The sequence below is a fragment of the Fukomys damarensis genome, unplaced genomic scaffold (assembly GCF_012274545.1).
Source record: "Fukomys damarensis isolate Sample0158 unplaced genomic scaffold, DMR_v1.0_HiC HiC_scaffold_28, whole genome shotgun sequence".
NCBI lineage: Eukaryota > Metazoa > Chordata > Mammalia > Rodentia > Bathyergidae > Fukomys > Fukomys damarensis.
In genome coordinates this window covers 16,067,257-16,084,179 of record NW_022900940.1, presented here as the reverse complement: position 1 = coordinate 16,084,179, position 16,923 = coordinate 16,067,257, and the positions used below count along the sequence as shown (strand labels likewise).

Sequence of the window (16,923 nt, the reverse complement as noted above, 5' to 3'; positions counted from 1 at the left end):
ATAAGGATACTGTCATTTTCCAGGAAGATATTAAGATTCAGATACGTTTTTTTTTTACACACTGGTTACTGAGATTCATGTGCTTTGCTATAAATTCTACAGCTTCTATTCATTAAATAATAGGTCTCAAGCTTTTCACAGTCTTTGAGAAAAGAAAAAGACAGTACTGGAGGCCTGGGGCTCCAGAAGATATCAAGCATACCAGGTAAATATTCATCAGAATGGGAATCAGAATTCATCTTTATCCCTTCTCATAATACTTGTTAGAAGAAATGATTCTTGTCTTGCCCTTTCTGTTCTCATTAAAGATCACATTTAAAAAAAATAAGGCAAAAGAGTTGAATTACTTTACCTAAGTGATGACTTATAATAGCATATTGTGTGGTTCTGACCTTCTTGGTAGCTTCTATAATGCAAATGGCTCATTATTTCCAGTTTTATTCCCCCCACACACTTTTTTAAAACACTCCCCAACTTCTTAAAAATACATTGTCTTCAATGAACTGTATAGTTTTAAAAAATTGGAGTCCAGAAAAGAGAAAGAAGGTATCAAAGGGGAGATGACCACCTACAGAGATTTCCAGGAAGTATTAGGACTAGAAAGCACGTACACTAAGGCAAAAGAAAATGGGGTTCTTGACGAGAAGGGTGGCAGCGAGGAAAGAATGGATGACGGTCTACTCAAGTCTGAAATCTCCTCTGCTGCATGAAGAGGTCTGAACAAAGTCCCTTTCTTCCTGAACACAGCAGGGAATGGGGTTCAGATTGCCCAGATGACAACCAGTCCTCTACATTAAAGCACCTAAGAGGTTTTCAGTTCTCATTTTAGCAGCCTTCACGGAGCCTAGAAATGCTGCATCGATATGTATTCCTGTTACCTCTTTCTGCTTAATAAACTACCCTGTCTTAGTGCTGAAAACTATAGCACAAACCCTGCTATTTGGTCAGGGATGGGTGGAGATAGTCCCTCTCCGGTGCATTCACCCCAGTGAAGGCAGTTTGAAGCTCACTTGTGTGACAGATGAGGCAAGGTATTGATACTTTAGCTGGAGATCTGGCCAGAACACATACACATAGCCTGACGGTGGGACATGTGCTGTGTTTATCCCTGAAATATCCAAGAGAACCAAGCAGAGTCCTACCTCTTATGGTTTAGAAGTCTCATAATGTCACATCCAAAATAGTCACAGATTCCCTCAGATTCAGAAGAAGGAAAAAGACCTTATGCTGCGATAAAGAACACATACCCTTGAAAGAAGACCATGTGAGATATGGCATCTTTGCAAAGTATAACCTCCCTCTATTTCTGTTCGGGAAATCTAAGTACAGACACACTTCAGATTACACGTAGTAATTTTTTTAAGGTGTTATGTCCGAGACATCAAAAGTACATCTTAATGTTTTAGTGGCTTGAGCCAACACAGAAAATGAAAACAGATTTGCACTCAGGCCTTCAAATTCATTTAGGATGCAGGAAAAGGTAGCTGGTGATGAAGATTAAAGTTGCCATTTTTCTCCATTCAGAAGAGGAGGTTAAGGACTTGAAAGAGCTGTGGGAAAACTTCTGGGATACTCTATTATCATTTCCTAAATTGATGCTTTGCTAAGTGTGAAGGTCAGAGTTATTAAATTGTACTCTGCTGGTCTGGAACAAAACTCCTAAGGGTAAGTGAAATTCCTTACTAAAGCACTAGCTCAGCACAATCAAGCTTGCTGTGATGAAGAAATATAAAAATTTGCCTAATGTATGCAAATTAAAAGTTAAACTGGATTGGAAAGAGACCTGAGTTTATGTTTGTTTGGTACTGAGGATCGAACTAGGGATCTTGCACTTGCGAGGCCGGCGGCCGAACCACTGAGCTAAATCTCCCACCTGAGATCTGAGTTTTAGACCTGTCTCTGTCATCTTCTAGCTGTGAAGTCTTGGAAAAATATTTTCTCCTTTCCACAGTTTTATTTCTTTATCTAAAACTCAGAAAGCTAAATGAGTAAAACATTTCAATTTTTTTCCCTCTAATAATTGCACATTTAAAGTGATACGGGAGCCACTGATTAAATTGAGCACAGTTTCTTTGCTTCATAAAACTTTTAAGCGGTGTCATCATTGAACGTTGCAGTGCCCCAGAAGCCAAGTGTCTTCTGGCTTTCCATATGGAAGAGAAAGATGACCTCAGAGAAATATTACGTGGGCCACAGAGCGAGACAATAATGACAAGAGGGAAAGGTGACTCCTTGTGGAAAATGCCCACAGGAGCTTCGACCTGAGATGGGCCAGCAGGAGTGAGGCAGGAAGCCCTCGCCCTCAGCCACTTCAAGCCTAAGAGTCAAGGAAGCAGACTGAGGATTTAGATGCCGCCGCTCCTAGGTTTCACTTGGATATCAAGATTTTTAATTTCTTTGTAGGTTTCCTTATAAAAATGAGAAAAATCTTGGTTGAAGGGAGGACAAGGGAATGGGGGAAAAATAAGAACCAGCATGTATCACCTACAGGTACAAATTCCCAGTGATGAATATTATTATAGTGCTTACTAACATGTACCAATAAACTTAATGAATTTAAAAAATGAGAAAAATAATAGTATCTAACCCATCACTATATTTTCAAGAATAAATAAGCTAACATACACAAAGTATTCAGCACCTTTTCCAGCAAAAGGAATCATTTCATACACACAAGCCCTACGTCTAGTTCAGCATGTGTAATTTACTAGCAGTCCCGATAGTCTTGGCACAAGGAGTCTATAATCATTGAGCAGAAGATTCAGATAAGAATCTCCAAGAACATTCTCACAATGTTTCCAATGTTTCTTTTCTTTTCTTTTTGTTTCTTTTTTTTTTTTAAAAAAAATTTGCGCCATTAGTGTAAGAATGATCACAGATACCCATGGGCTAGAAAGCAAAGCCCTGAAACTGACCTCAGCATATGTAATTTAGTATGTGACACATAATGAAACTTACTCTGTTTGGTTCAGGGAAAATTTGTTATCAAGTGATTCTGTAAGGTCTGAAAAAACTACAAAAAGATAATTTTTACTTGAGTTACAGTCTAGTTTTATGAATAGTCACTTCCGTCCCCATCGTTTTTTGCAGATGATAGGATTACATGCAAAGAAAACACCAATGATAACCTCTCAAAGATTTAGAACTAATAAAAAAATTCAGGAAAGATTCAGTATACAAAAGGCAATATACACAAATCAGTAGCATTTTTATACACTAACACAAATTGTGCAAAAAAGAAATTTAAAAACAATCCTATGTATAAAGGGATAAAATATCTATGAAAAATTTAATGAAAGACATATACAGAAAAATAGTTTTTTAAAAATTGAAGAAGACATAAACAAATGGAAAGATGTCCCACATTCGTTCAAATATTTAATATTATCAATTTTTGTGGTTTTTGAGATTGAACCCAGAAAGGATTGAGCTTTTATATTTCTTAAAAATTTAAAACATGGTTTCACCAAGTTGCTCAGGATGGCCTCAAACTCCTCCTACTTCAGTCTCTTGAGTGTTTGGGAATTTTTAAATTTAGGCATTAAATTCAAATACACTCTACAGAAAACTGCTGAATAACAAACTGGATCTCTTCACCCAGATACCAACTCCTGCAAGACCAGTGAAGCACTGTGGGTCTACATGACTGCTGCTTCTCACTCCAGAAGCAGCCAACTAAGCCAAGAAATTAAATTAATATTGTGCTATTAAAACCAAAATGTAAATTTTATTAAAATTCCTTCATTGTCCCATTATTGTCCATTTTCTGGGTTAGGATCAATTGTTGTTCTCATATTACATTTGATAATAACACCTTCGCTGTCTCTTCTCATCTGGAACAGTTCTTGCATCTCTGTTGCTCATGACCTGTACACTTTTTTTTTTTTTCTAAAAGATAGAATTTCACTATGTTGCCCAAGCTGGCTTCGAACTCCTGTGATCTTGTGATCTTCCTGCATCAGCCTCCTGAGAAGCTAGTACTACAGGCATGTGCCATGCACCCACTTTAACATAGACGTATTTTGAAAAGAAGATCACAGAGAGAATGCTGTAACATTCCCAGCATATCATATCAAGACACATATGAGGTTGGTAAGTCTTATTACGGGAGACTTCCTTCCTGAATACTTGTTCAAGGTGCTACCTTCCAGTTTTCTCCACTACAAAGCTCCACCCCCAATAATCAATATGCATCTTGATTAAAGATACTTTGAAACCATGCAGATATCTTGTTCTCATCATACTTTAACTCAGTAATGTTAGCATTCATCAGTGATTGTTGCCTGAAATAAGGATTACTGAGGACTTCGCAAAATGGTGATTTTGTATTTCCAGCTTTTGGCATTCCATCATATTACCTACTCTCATACATTTGTTTATTCAACTCAGTTTTTTACTTCTATAATTATTTTTACTTTATGAGTTAAAATCCCTTGTGGTCCCAGAACTGAGCAACGGGATTTCTTCCAAATTGGTTCCTATATCCTTCATCGTGACCCCTTTAGGTGTGAAGCTCCTTCCTACTCTCAGCAAGCAGTTATGTTACTATAGGACCAGCACTAGCTCTCCCTTCTGGCATGGTATGACTCAAGCTCATCTTGTACTGTCCTTGCACTGGCCCTGGATTCACTATCTCTCTGGGCAGCTCTGGTTCTTTTGTATTGAAGAGTAGTGCGTTTAAATGAGATATGTGCTCATTTCTTCAGGGGTACCATTGCTCCCAGGCCCACCCAGTGGAGAGACCTAAGTGGTGGGGGTGGAGAGCTGAAGGGGACTCAGAAACATATCTAAGTTCATGTCTATGTCCACACATTAGCACAAGTGTGAATTCATGCTAGTATATGTGACTCTAGTCCAACACAACAGGGTTCATTCCAGCTTTCTCTGACCTTTCTCAGTGATTTTTTGTCGTTGACAATGAGAAACATTATCCACGTTATATTTCCTTAGTTCTATTACTGTGTGTATATATGCAAATATATGTATATATATATATATATATATATATATATATATATATGTTTTTTTTATATATATATATATATATATATATATATATATGTTGGTTTGAGTTATGAAAAAATACTACAAGTTTTACTAGCTACCAGGCAATATCTGCATATATTTTTGTCTCTAGCATTATATAAAATATTTTCCAAAATTTCTTTCATTTTTAAAATATTTTCCAATAAAGTGGTTATAGATGGGGAGGGAAAGAGGGGGTGAAGGGAGGGCAGGGACAAGGGGAAAAAATGAGAAGCAAGACCTGTCATGTAAAGGTATAAGAACCCAACAATGAATGTAACTGTGCTGTATCCCTAAAATGTACCAATAAACTCAATTAAAGCAGAAAACAATAAAATATTTTCCAGTATGATTATGCTATTCATTTGTAATAGAGTTAGAATTTGTTAGGAAATCTACTGAATTTTTTGTTACTTACATATTCAGGCTTATTTAAATTGTTTCCTTAGTTTTTGGTATGTGAAGCATGAAGACGTTTTAGAGAGAAGACTATATGGTAAAAGGTATCATCAGAAAATAGAGTTCCTGGGGATTTAGCTCAATGGTGTCGCCACTTGCCTCTCAGTGCAAGATCCCGTGCTTCATACCCGGTCCCCAAAACAACACAACAACAACAAAAACAACATCACACCACCACCACCAAAACCGAAAAAGAATTTCCCCTCATGTATTCTACATTATTTAGCTATATTTCCTGTCCATTCACACTTCTCTCTTTTAGGCAGCCTGTTAATTTACAGCAGAGCTTTGTACCTCGACCGGTAAGTTTATAACTAAAGAGACAGTTGTCATGGTCAATCACCTCAATTAGCTCCTGAACCCGCAAAGTGTCCCTTTCTCTTCAGCTTCCCTCTTTCTTCACTCATCTCAACAACATATTTCAAAATCCAGAGCACTCAGTAGCTCTAAACTTGTATTCACTTACTCATTCACTTATTGACTTGATCATTTGAAATTACACGATAAGGTAGGTTGCTCAAATGAGCAAATAACAAGGCAGGGGCAGAGCTTAATGAAACGCGGAATGTCAACCGCTTAGAAGACAGAGAAAGCACGGACAGGGGGAGACTCACCATTGAAGTTAACATTTCGGATGTATTTCAATAACTTCTTGCCTCCAGCTTGCTCCATCTCGGGGCAAACACCCCGGTAGTCAGCACAGAGATCCTTGTTCATATGATGAAGGGCATGAGCCATGGCGTAGACTGCATCGATCACAAACTGAACCTTCCCCTCCTGCTCATAGTTGGAATCTTTTCCAATTCTCTCCTGTCCTGCACATCAAAACAGGAAACATACAGAGACTGGTGTTGAGCAGATCTTAAATGTATATTTACTTCCAGTCATGCACAAAGAAAACAAACTTTGGGGAGAATAAGACTGCAAGCCACAGATCCACATTGGGTAGCCTTGTTAGATCTTTTTTTCAGTAGCTACTGGTATTTTACTTTGGAGTACTTTATATTAACCATTCTAATCTATTAAATAAACTTTAGAGGTAAAACCTCAAAGGATTACAATGACAGCTTTTACAATAAGTTAATACACTATTCAACATATATAGTGGTCCCAGAGAATCAAAGAATTTTTGGATTAGAAACTGAGTTATCACATTCACATCTTCAAAGCTTGGTTGTTCTGGAAAAGCCAACAAGGAAATAATAGAAAGCATACTACATTCTACTTAACTCATTACCTTTTACATGCCTCCTGTACCTGCTGTGTTGGCTATGTGAATTAGACACTCAGCTACTCCAGCTAGAATCCCTAATGATGTTATTTCTTTCTCTGTACTCCTCACCCTCACATATCTAGGTCTCGTGTATAGCAATCCTGTCAGTTCTACCTCTGAAAGACTGCAGAGTTTTGGATATCTTACCAATGACCCGATTCATCAATTTCACCTGTCATCGGGGTGCAACGCTAAGTATCTCTCTTCAGCTATTCATTCCTTCACATTCATGTTTGCAAACTACACAGCTGATCATCTGCTCCCCGTACTGAGAATCCTTCAATGACTTTCCCAGAAAGTCTAAATCTCTTCCCCTGACAAAATGGTCATTGCTCATTTGTTCCCACTTTTCTAGTAATGATAAAAACAAATCATTAAGTGTCCATGCTGTGTTGAAAACAATACATATTTTTCTTTTTACTTTGTAAATCACAGATTATTTAGTCTTATTCTACTCATAGGAAAACTGAGCTTCATAGAAATTGACTGATCTTCCCAATACCATTTTGTATTACAGCACTGAAGATAACTCAGGCTTCGTAGACCTCAAAGCCTACATTCTTCTTATTACATTGATACTGCTGGACTCTTTCTGTGTACTTTTTCTTCCAAATTTAGATGAGTATTGTTTTTTAATTAATTAATTTTTTTTCATTGAGTTTATCGGTACTTTTAGGTATACAGTACAGTTACATTCATCACTGGGATCTTGTATCTTCACCTGACAGGTCTTGGTTCTCATTTTTTCCCCATACCCCTGCCCTCCCTTTACCCCCTCCACCCTTTCCATTATTTCGTTTTCTCTTATTTTTTCTTTTCCCTTATTTCCTCTCCCCTATCCTTCCAATCCCCCTACACCTTTAGCCCTTTTCTTCCTATTTCACATTGTCAGTGTTAATTTATGTTTACTTATTGTTTCTGCTTTGATAGGGATGTCTTTTCTCCTTTCACCCATTATGACTTAGTTCTCCTCTGAGAGAGAACCCAAAAATCTGACACATAGCCCCTCCATCTCAATTAAAACTTGATATAAAACATACCAAAGTTCTATTCTAGCATTAATGATAGCACTATTTTAATGTTCTATCAGTAGTTCTCTCAGACATTTTTAAATTTTTTTCTTTTCCCCTTGTACTCCCAGGATGGAATACAATATTTAGCATTCAGCCTCTAGCAGATACTGAGCAACACTTCTATTAAATTATGTATTCAATAAGTACACTATGCCAATGATTCTCATTATATCTCTCTTCTCTTTATTAAGAATAATTATCCACAGATTGCATTTCACTTCCACAGTGCTATTTCCAAAATTGTTTTCTATGGTACATTTGTGTCATGAAGAACCAGTGAAAGTCCCACAACACTAAATCTTTCCCTTGCAAAATACGCAAAGAGCTCTTGACACCCACAATATAACCACCAAAATAATCTTTAGGTTTCTTTACACACTACACACCTTTTAAAAACCTTTAACATTACAATGTCAAGTATGATCTCCATGGAAAAAAATTCAGAATTTACTAAGTTTATTCCTCCCCCACTTTTTTTGGTAATGAGGATTGAATCCAGGGCCTTTGCACTCCCAGAGCGCAGGAATTTCAGGCATATGCCACCACACCTAGCTGTGTATATTTCATTTTGAGAATACATATTAATATCTCATATTTCATATACTTTGTGTTCTACATGACTTATTAAAATGCCCATCAGTCTTATGCTCACTGTAGGTCATCAGCAGAGAGCTTGACAGTGTATATAGCAGATTTGTTTCTGAAAGATAAAATTCATCACAAACACACATTGCTACTCTTGAAACCAACTCAAGACTGCAGGTCTTTTACTCAATCTTGAAACTTTCACGCACTTTCTCTTAACAGGAAAATGCTGGTTCTTGATGATAGTGCCACAATTATCCATTTGTTTATCCCATAATATAAAACTAACAATTTTAGAAGAGCAAATATGTTTAATATGCAAAAAAACATAATTTAATCAAGAGCCTTGTGTATGTACTTTTTCTACTTTTGGTGTATTTTTGAGGTACATTCTAAGAAGTAGGATTATATTATTAAGGGGTGAATTTATCCATACTTTGGCAGTAAATTGGTGAACTCCCTCTGAAGGGGGCTTCACTATTTTTCTGTTCTAAGTGCAATAAAGCAGTATATGTGGTCTGTAACTTTACCAATAGAATACTATGTTGTTAAACTTGAATTTGAATAAAGTGTGTGGGCAATGCTACCATAGCATTTTTATGTGCATTTTTCTGATGTGGGAAGCTGAACATCTTTGCATATGGAGAGACAAAAACTTTTTTTTTGGCAAAGTATTCAAAATGTAGCCTTTTTTTTCATTAATTAAACACTTTATAATTACTTTGATAGCTTGCAAATATATATCCCAATTTGTCATTTTTACTTTACTTTTATTTTTTCCAACAATATTTTTAAAATTTTTTTTCCCAAAAATTTATTGATTTTTCTAGTTTTATCAGTCCCAGACTCTGAACTACCATTAGAAAGTTTTCCCTTTCTGAGAGTATCAGACTCTACCTATGTTTTCTTTTAGTACTTGCATAATTTTATTTTGTGGAGGTATATATTTGATAAACTTGAATTGTATGTTGGTAGATAGTGTGAAGAACAAATCAAAGTTTTATCTTCTTCTATATAGCTATCCCAAATGTAAGTGGTAGATTTTTTACTTGTAACACATGTATAGTCATCTCTCATGTGAGGTACTATTATTACATATGAAATTTTTATGCATGATTGCGTCTTTCAGGATTACTAGAATGTGTTTCTTTGTTCACTCATGTACTAATACCAAAATTTCAATTATAAAGGCTTTATAATGTATTTAAATACCCAATAGAGACAGTCCTTCACACCATAATTATTCATTGTTTTTAAGATCATCCTAATTACTTTTATTTCCTTAAATGAACTTTGTTGATAACTATCTAAATCCAGAAAAAACTCAACATAATAGAACATTATTCAATTTTTGTGTTTATAAATTAATTCACCTAGAAATTTTAATGAAGTTGAGTCATTCTACCTGCATTTTTTATTTGCTCAACACTGCTTATTCTTTCTTCAGCAATGTTTTTAAATTTTAATAGATTTGAAGTGTTTCTTAGAATGTTCAGCTGCAGTATCTCACTTACTTTTGCTCTTTTTCTTCTACATATCTTCTTCCTACTTTTGAGTCTTCAAAATCTATCTTTTGTCTTTTTATGCCCTTTTTTTGTTATATGTCAATTTTCTATTATAAAATAAATATACATAAAGCAAGGTTGAACAAACTTTGCAATTAACCCACTAACTAGATCCTAACATTTTTGTTTTGCAATACTATGATATTTACTATTCTAACATTATAACTTATTTTATAAGATTTTAAATTTTATGTCAATTTTGTAACATGATACTGTCCACATCTTTCTCATTTGTAATAGTGTTTAGAAAAATCAATATTAAAGACCTACAATAAAATATAAAATACAATTGTTATAAAATATATATTATAAAAGAAATTATAATAATTCAGAAGTGTTTGAAAAATAACATTTCATTACTGAAAACAGTTCAATTTTCAAAGCATTCTTTCTGTAATGAATGTCTTTATTAAAGGAGTTACTTACTTTGAAATTATTAGAATTTTTTAAGTCTCCTGATTTTCTGTTCCTTTGTTACTTTTAACTAGAGTCTAGTATTTATCTCATAAATGCATAACTTTTTAACAGTACTAGGGATCTTGCACACAGGACTTTCACACTGAGCTACATTCCAGCCCTCTTTAATTCAATATACGCAAATCAATAAAGGATCATCTCAGTAGATACAGAAAAAGCATTTGACAAAGCCCAACATCCATTCATGATAAACACCATACATAAAATTGGAACAGATGTTATTTATCTCAATCTGATAAAGGCCATTTATGACAAACCAACAGCCAATATCACACAAACTGGTCAAAAACTGAGTTTTCACTCTAAAATCCAGAATGAGAAAAAGATGTCCACCATAACCACTCCTATTCAACAAAGTTCTGTAAACATTAGCCAAAGCATTTAGAGAAGAAAAACAAATAAAAGGAATAAAGATAGGAAAGAAAGAAGTTAAAACATCATTACTTGCTCATGACATGGATATACTCTACAAAGAAGACCCTAAATTCTACCAAAAGACTTTTAGATTTAATAAACAAATTCAGCACCTTGGCAGGATACAAAGTCAATACTAAAAAATTAATAGCATTCCCATACAAAAATAACAAATTCACTGAGAGAGAAATTTAAGGAAGTAACACCTTTCACAATAGCATCAAGAAAAATGAAATACTTAAGAATAAATCTAAGAAACTATACAAATATTACATTGAAAACTACAGTACTCTGGGAAAGGATATCAAAGAGAATACAAGAAAATTGAAAGATATCACTTGCTCTTGGATAGGTAGAACCAATACAGTGAAAATGGCCATACTTTTAAAACTGTTATACAGATTTAGTGAAATGTCAATGAAATCACCACAAGAATACTTCACAGAACCAGAGAAAACAATCTAAAAATTCATTTGGAATCAGAAGAGACCTAGAATAGCAAAAGTAATTTGGGGCAACAAAGCCAAGGGAGGGGGCATTACAATTTCAAATGTGAAGTCATATTACAAAGTTACCATGATAAAAGCAGCATGGTACTGGCAAAAAAAGAAACACAAAGAACAATGGAACAGATTAGAATATGCAGAAACAACACCAAGGACACTCAGAGTCCAAACACCTTAACTGGAAGAAAGATACCCTCTTTAATAAATGGTGTTGAAACTAGTTTTCCATATGAAAAAGATTAAAAATAGACCCCAATCTCTCACCATGCAGTAAACCAAAATTGAAATGGATGAAAGATCTCAATATTTAACAGAAACACTTCATCTGCTGGAAGATAAAATAGGTAAAACTCTTGAAGACTTGAGTATATGCATAAACTTCATGAACAAAACCCTGTTGCCCAGAAAATATCACAAAAAACCTGACAACTGGGAGATTATTGCGTTAGAACGCTTTTACACAGCAAAAGAAACTGCCCCAGAGGGAAACAACAACCCACAGAACGGTAAAAAATTTTTTACCAGTTATTCCTTGGAAAAAGGACTAATATCTCGAGTATATAAAAAATATTAAAAAATCAGATCCCCCAAAATTTAAAGACTTAATCCAAAAATTGGACATCTGAAATGAACAGACACTTGTCAGATAAAGAATTGCCAACAGCAAATATATGAAAAATGAACACCACTAGTCACTCAAGAAATGCATAAAGTAACACTGAGATTCTGTTTTACTGTAGAAAGAATGACTATCATTAAGAAATCAACCAATAACAAATGCTGAGGAAGCTGTGGGAAAAAGTGAACCCTTCTCCACAGTTGGTCAGAGTGTAAACTGGTACAATCCCTAGGGAAATAAGTATGGAGATTCCTCAAAAAACTAAAGCTAGAAGTTTCATTCTACCTAGCTATTCCCATTCTTGGTATCTGCCTCAAAGACAGGTACACATTTCCTACAATGAATGTGGTAGTTATGTATATGAAATGTGTACTAGTAAAATTAATTTACAAATTTTTTTAAAGAATCTTGAGATAGGATCTTGCTGTGTTGCCCACGCTGGGCTCAAACGTGTAAGTCTCTTGGCTCAGCTGCACACCACCACACCCAACTCAAAATGCTCACTCCTTTAATTTTCGTTGAATACGTTTTCCATTGCCTTACATAAGAACAGTCCTAAATGCTTTCAAGAGTAGTTTATAATGCTGATTCAGCAGGTGAGGCCTTCTCTTCGAAGCACCTGCTCAACTAAACCATTTGAACAAACCACTTTCTCTACATACGTGCTTCGGGGAAGGTATGCACACAAATGAGAGACATGGCAAATGAGAATAATTATGGAATTAAATCATCACTACACACAAAGTCGTGTGAGTGGGGAAACTAGAGAAAGAGATGAGGTCACAGAAACCCTGCAAAGATGTCTGCTAATGCTCACTGAAACACAAATACCCAGATGTTCAGAACACTTCACAGGTGGCCTGTTGGTTTCCATACATTTCTAAGGGAGTGAAATATGGTGATTTTATTTTGATTTCAGATTTTAACTGATGTTATGTGTTTTGGACAGGCCCCTCTGAAGCAATGTATGCTCTGTGCTGACAGCATTTTTATGAGCCACTCACACTGCCTGCTGCTCCAAGGAGGCACTTGGTAGTGCTTTCAAACCTCACATCATGCACTATAAAGCCTTAAATGAATGATTCTTGGTATAAAAATCCTTAGTAGTGTGGTATATAATTAATTATGTTTTGATCTATAGCAAATGATAAATACCTTAATAAAATGAAAAAATACGTTACTATATCTTTAAAAAGAAACAGCATATTCTAGTTATGACAAAACAGCTAGATTTTAGGTAAAGAGGATGCAGGGCCAGCAGGGTGGAAAGATCCTGGGGTGGTAGGAATATTGCAGGGTTTTGAAAACGCTACTGTTACCTGGCAGCTTTATTAAGATGTGACTGCAATCTATTCCATAATTTAAAAATAAAGAACTAAATAACTATTGAGTATTTTTTCCTCATGGGTGTGCATTTCTCATTACAAAATGAATATTAATGGCAAAATAAGATTCTGTGTTTACAAACGTGTACTTTGGCTCTGTCTTTCACAGTGACCACATTTAGAGAATCGCAGAGCAAAAATTCACGGTTTTGCAGGAAGTTTCCAGCAGAAGGAAAGTTAGAAAGTCTAGGTTTGTTTTCACTTTAATACATGTTTTCATTTTCTGTTTTAATTTTCAGTTCCAAGTCATCTCCAAATTCACTCTAGTCAAGGTTTTCATTTACATTCTCTGTTTCACGATCGATGCTTCATTAGTTTCCTGCAAGAGGAAATGGATGATTTGGACAAGAACTATTATATCTTTCCCTGACTTTTCCTTTGGTGGGAAAGTTAACGGCCAGAACAGTTGCCAAAGGGTAGGCAGGGGAACTAAATATCAAATCAAAAAGGCCAGAGGACCTGCCAATAGATTATCAAACTCATGCAACCAAAAGTTTATTACTGCTCAATCAATATCATCTGAATGGGCTGCAGCAGAGACAATGAATAACTTACAGATGTAAAAAGAATTCCAGAAAGTGGAAAAAAATTAAAAAAACCTAGCCCAAACTCCACATTTCTATCCATTTTCTTTCTTCAATACTTCCTGGAGGGCTACTTAAATTTTCATTTAAAACTGTATTTTCTTCTACAATTTCATTTTCAATTTTCAGGTAAGTACAATGAAAGATTCACAAAGTGAACAATTGTGTGTACAGGAGATGGCAGGCCTAGTTATAATGTACACAGGGCAGGAAATTAAAAGGGAGGAGTTTCAGAGTCAGTGTCCCCAGATCCAAAACAGGTGGAAGCTCCTTTGAGAGACTACACCAAAGACTTTATTTAAGATCAATCTGCTGGGGACAATACCAACCAAATCAGCAAAGATAATGACAATACTTATACTTACTACTAAAACTAACATTAAAATGTAATAGACTTTGCTACCAAAGCAAATAAAAAATGTGATTTAAAAGATTTCTTGCACAAATCTACTTTCCTTTGCTTTGTTAAGCCAAATTTCTGTGTATATGGGTTGAGTGGTCTTTTTATGCACATGATGGAGTCACTAGTGAAATCCTCTTTCCAGAACTCAGTAAAGATATATATTCTTATAGAAGATAGTCCCATTCAAAAGGGGGCTCTGACCCTCTAAAATTCCAACTTGCCATTCCAGGAGTTACACTTGGAATGAACTTTCACAACATTCATAAACCTATTTAAAAATGCACTGAGACACTCCAAACAATAAAGGACTACATAATCTTCATCACCAGTGCTAACCATGACAGTGGAAACTTCACAGTGAACACATCAGGGCAAAAACTCTCTTTCACCTTTGTTGTTGTCCTCTTCCTCTTCTTCCATTTCCTCCCCCTCCTCCTGTCTTTCTGTAGATATATGCAAGTTTTTCCTTTTTTTTTTAGTTTAGAAAATGTCATTGTGTCATATGTACATATGTGCATTAAAGATTTCACCAAAACATAAACTTTCAGAGTAGACAGAAAAGGTTCCTTAGAGTCTTTGCCTATGGATGGTAGTTTCCCCTCCAAATTTAACCACTTTTTCTTCTGATCTTAACATACAACACTAGAAACACATTTTCTGTGTTTTTTTAAAAATGTGAAACAATACTAAATGAACAACAGTACTTGACATAAGGAGAGAAGGAGGGAGGGCAGGAGAGTGAGAGAGCAAAAGAGAATACAGATCAGAACATAAAGAAAGGTAGGAAGGAAGAAGAAATTTGACCTAATCAAGCTTCTTAATCTATTTAGTACTTTACAATAAATGCAGAACATAGAGAACACACAAGTCAAAGTTAAAAGGGATGGAACGCTACAGGCAGAGTAACATGCTGTTTTCTTAAAAAAATGGCAAGAAGTAAAAAGAATGCATGATCATGTTTTTAGGTTACCAAACTACACTTCAGGAGCATATTAAACAAGTGTGATAGAAGAGACATGTCTGCATAGTACCATGAACAGAACAACTGTATAGACACAAGAGAAGTAACAGACTAGATTTTGATAATGATAATGAATTGTTTTGTGTCTACAGGTGTGTGTGTATACTATGCATTTTTGGGAGCACTTGTCTCTTAGAGATGCATAATAAAGTATTTAAAAGTAGTATCTTATATATGAGCTTCTTTTCATCACTCTTTTCTTTTCCTATGAGTTTATTTTCAATTGGCCACTGTTGAGCACTCAATGCGTGTGTGGTACGCATGAGAAATAAACTGGCTGTCAAAGTTCAATGTTGGGGCTGACAATGGCCAGCTCCATGGTGACTCATGTTATTCTCTCTATTCTTGTGTTTGAAAGATCATGTGATGCTAATGAACATATAAACAAACCTGAGAAGAAAAAGAAATAGAAAAGGAAAGGAAGGGAGGAATTAAGGAAAAGCAGATATAGAGGAAGAGAAATAGAACAAGGAGAATAAAGAAGAAAACAAAGGAAAACAAAAAATTAGGAAGAAGAAAAGGATATAGACAGGAAAGCAGTAGAGGAGATGATCTTAACTGTATTTAAGGGACATCTATCATGTGCTGTCTACTCTACTAAGACATGGGATATAGATATAAACATAACACCTTTCCATATTGTCACCTTTCAAAATGCTATTTCAGGTGCTTCTGTGAAAATAAATACATGGTTTCCATCTCCCGTATCACATCGCACAGTCATCCTTATTTTTTTCTGCCCCCCAGGCATTTCATTAAGATGAACACACATTGTTGATGTTATGCTATATAGGCAGGGTCATCTTATTCCCACCATCCAGTCTCTTCCTGGAAGCAAGGTGATATGCTGTATGGATGGAGTGACTGCATTGCACAGACTATTAGCCTTCATTCCCTAAGACGCACAGAGAAGGCATAAAGCAATTCATCCCACAGCAGAACTTGAAAAGACTCCTCAAAATCATCAGTTTGGCAAAAACTGAGATGTGAAAACAAAAGAAATAAAAACTCACGGTTTAGCTCCATTTGAGCTCTATGCTCTGTTCTAAGGACTGTACCCATAAATAAAAAGAAAAACACACATACATACACACTGAACTTCCCAGAGAGGGTCTTGTCTTTAACACTGCTACTGGTCTAGAACTCAAAACAGGGCAAAGAATGTTGAAAATGTGTCCTCGATGATGGATGAGACAATGAATAAAATGAGTAAGTAGCATCTGTCAAAAGTAGAAAAGAAAGATTATAGTTCTTCAACCTGGATAGCTGTTGGCCAAGATTAAGAGTTTAATTTGGGTAACCAGATGATTTCAGATACAGATGAAAGAAAATAACAGTATGTAAACTTCTTACATTTGAGATGTCATTCATAAACTGGCTTCTTACATGGACATGGACCCTACTTATTTTAGTATGTACTTTTAAAAATTACTTTATTCAAATAGTGATGAAGAAAAAGTTGTACCTTGTTTTGAAGATTTGCTTTATAGTCAAAAATACACATGAACATATACTCCTTCATATATATATATAT

General features: G+C 35.3%; 1 protein-coding gene across 3 annotated transcripts in view; it reads right to left on the bottom strand.

The window, feature by feature from the left end:
• The window catches only part of Grm7 (glutamate metabotropic receptor 7), an 865,940-nt gene that overhangs the window by 275,870 nt on the left and 573,147 nt on the right, over positions 1–16,923 (bottom strand). For all 3 annotated transcript variants that reach the window (XM_010640462.3, XM_033756960.1, XM_010640455.3), the window contains exon 6: positions 6,099–6,299. In XM_010640462.3, coding sequence (XP_010638764.1) covers positions 6,099–6,299 — 201 coding nt within the window. The remainder of the gene's footprint in view (positions 1–6,098; positions 6,300–16,923) is intronic.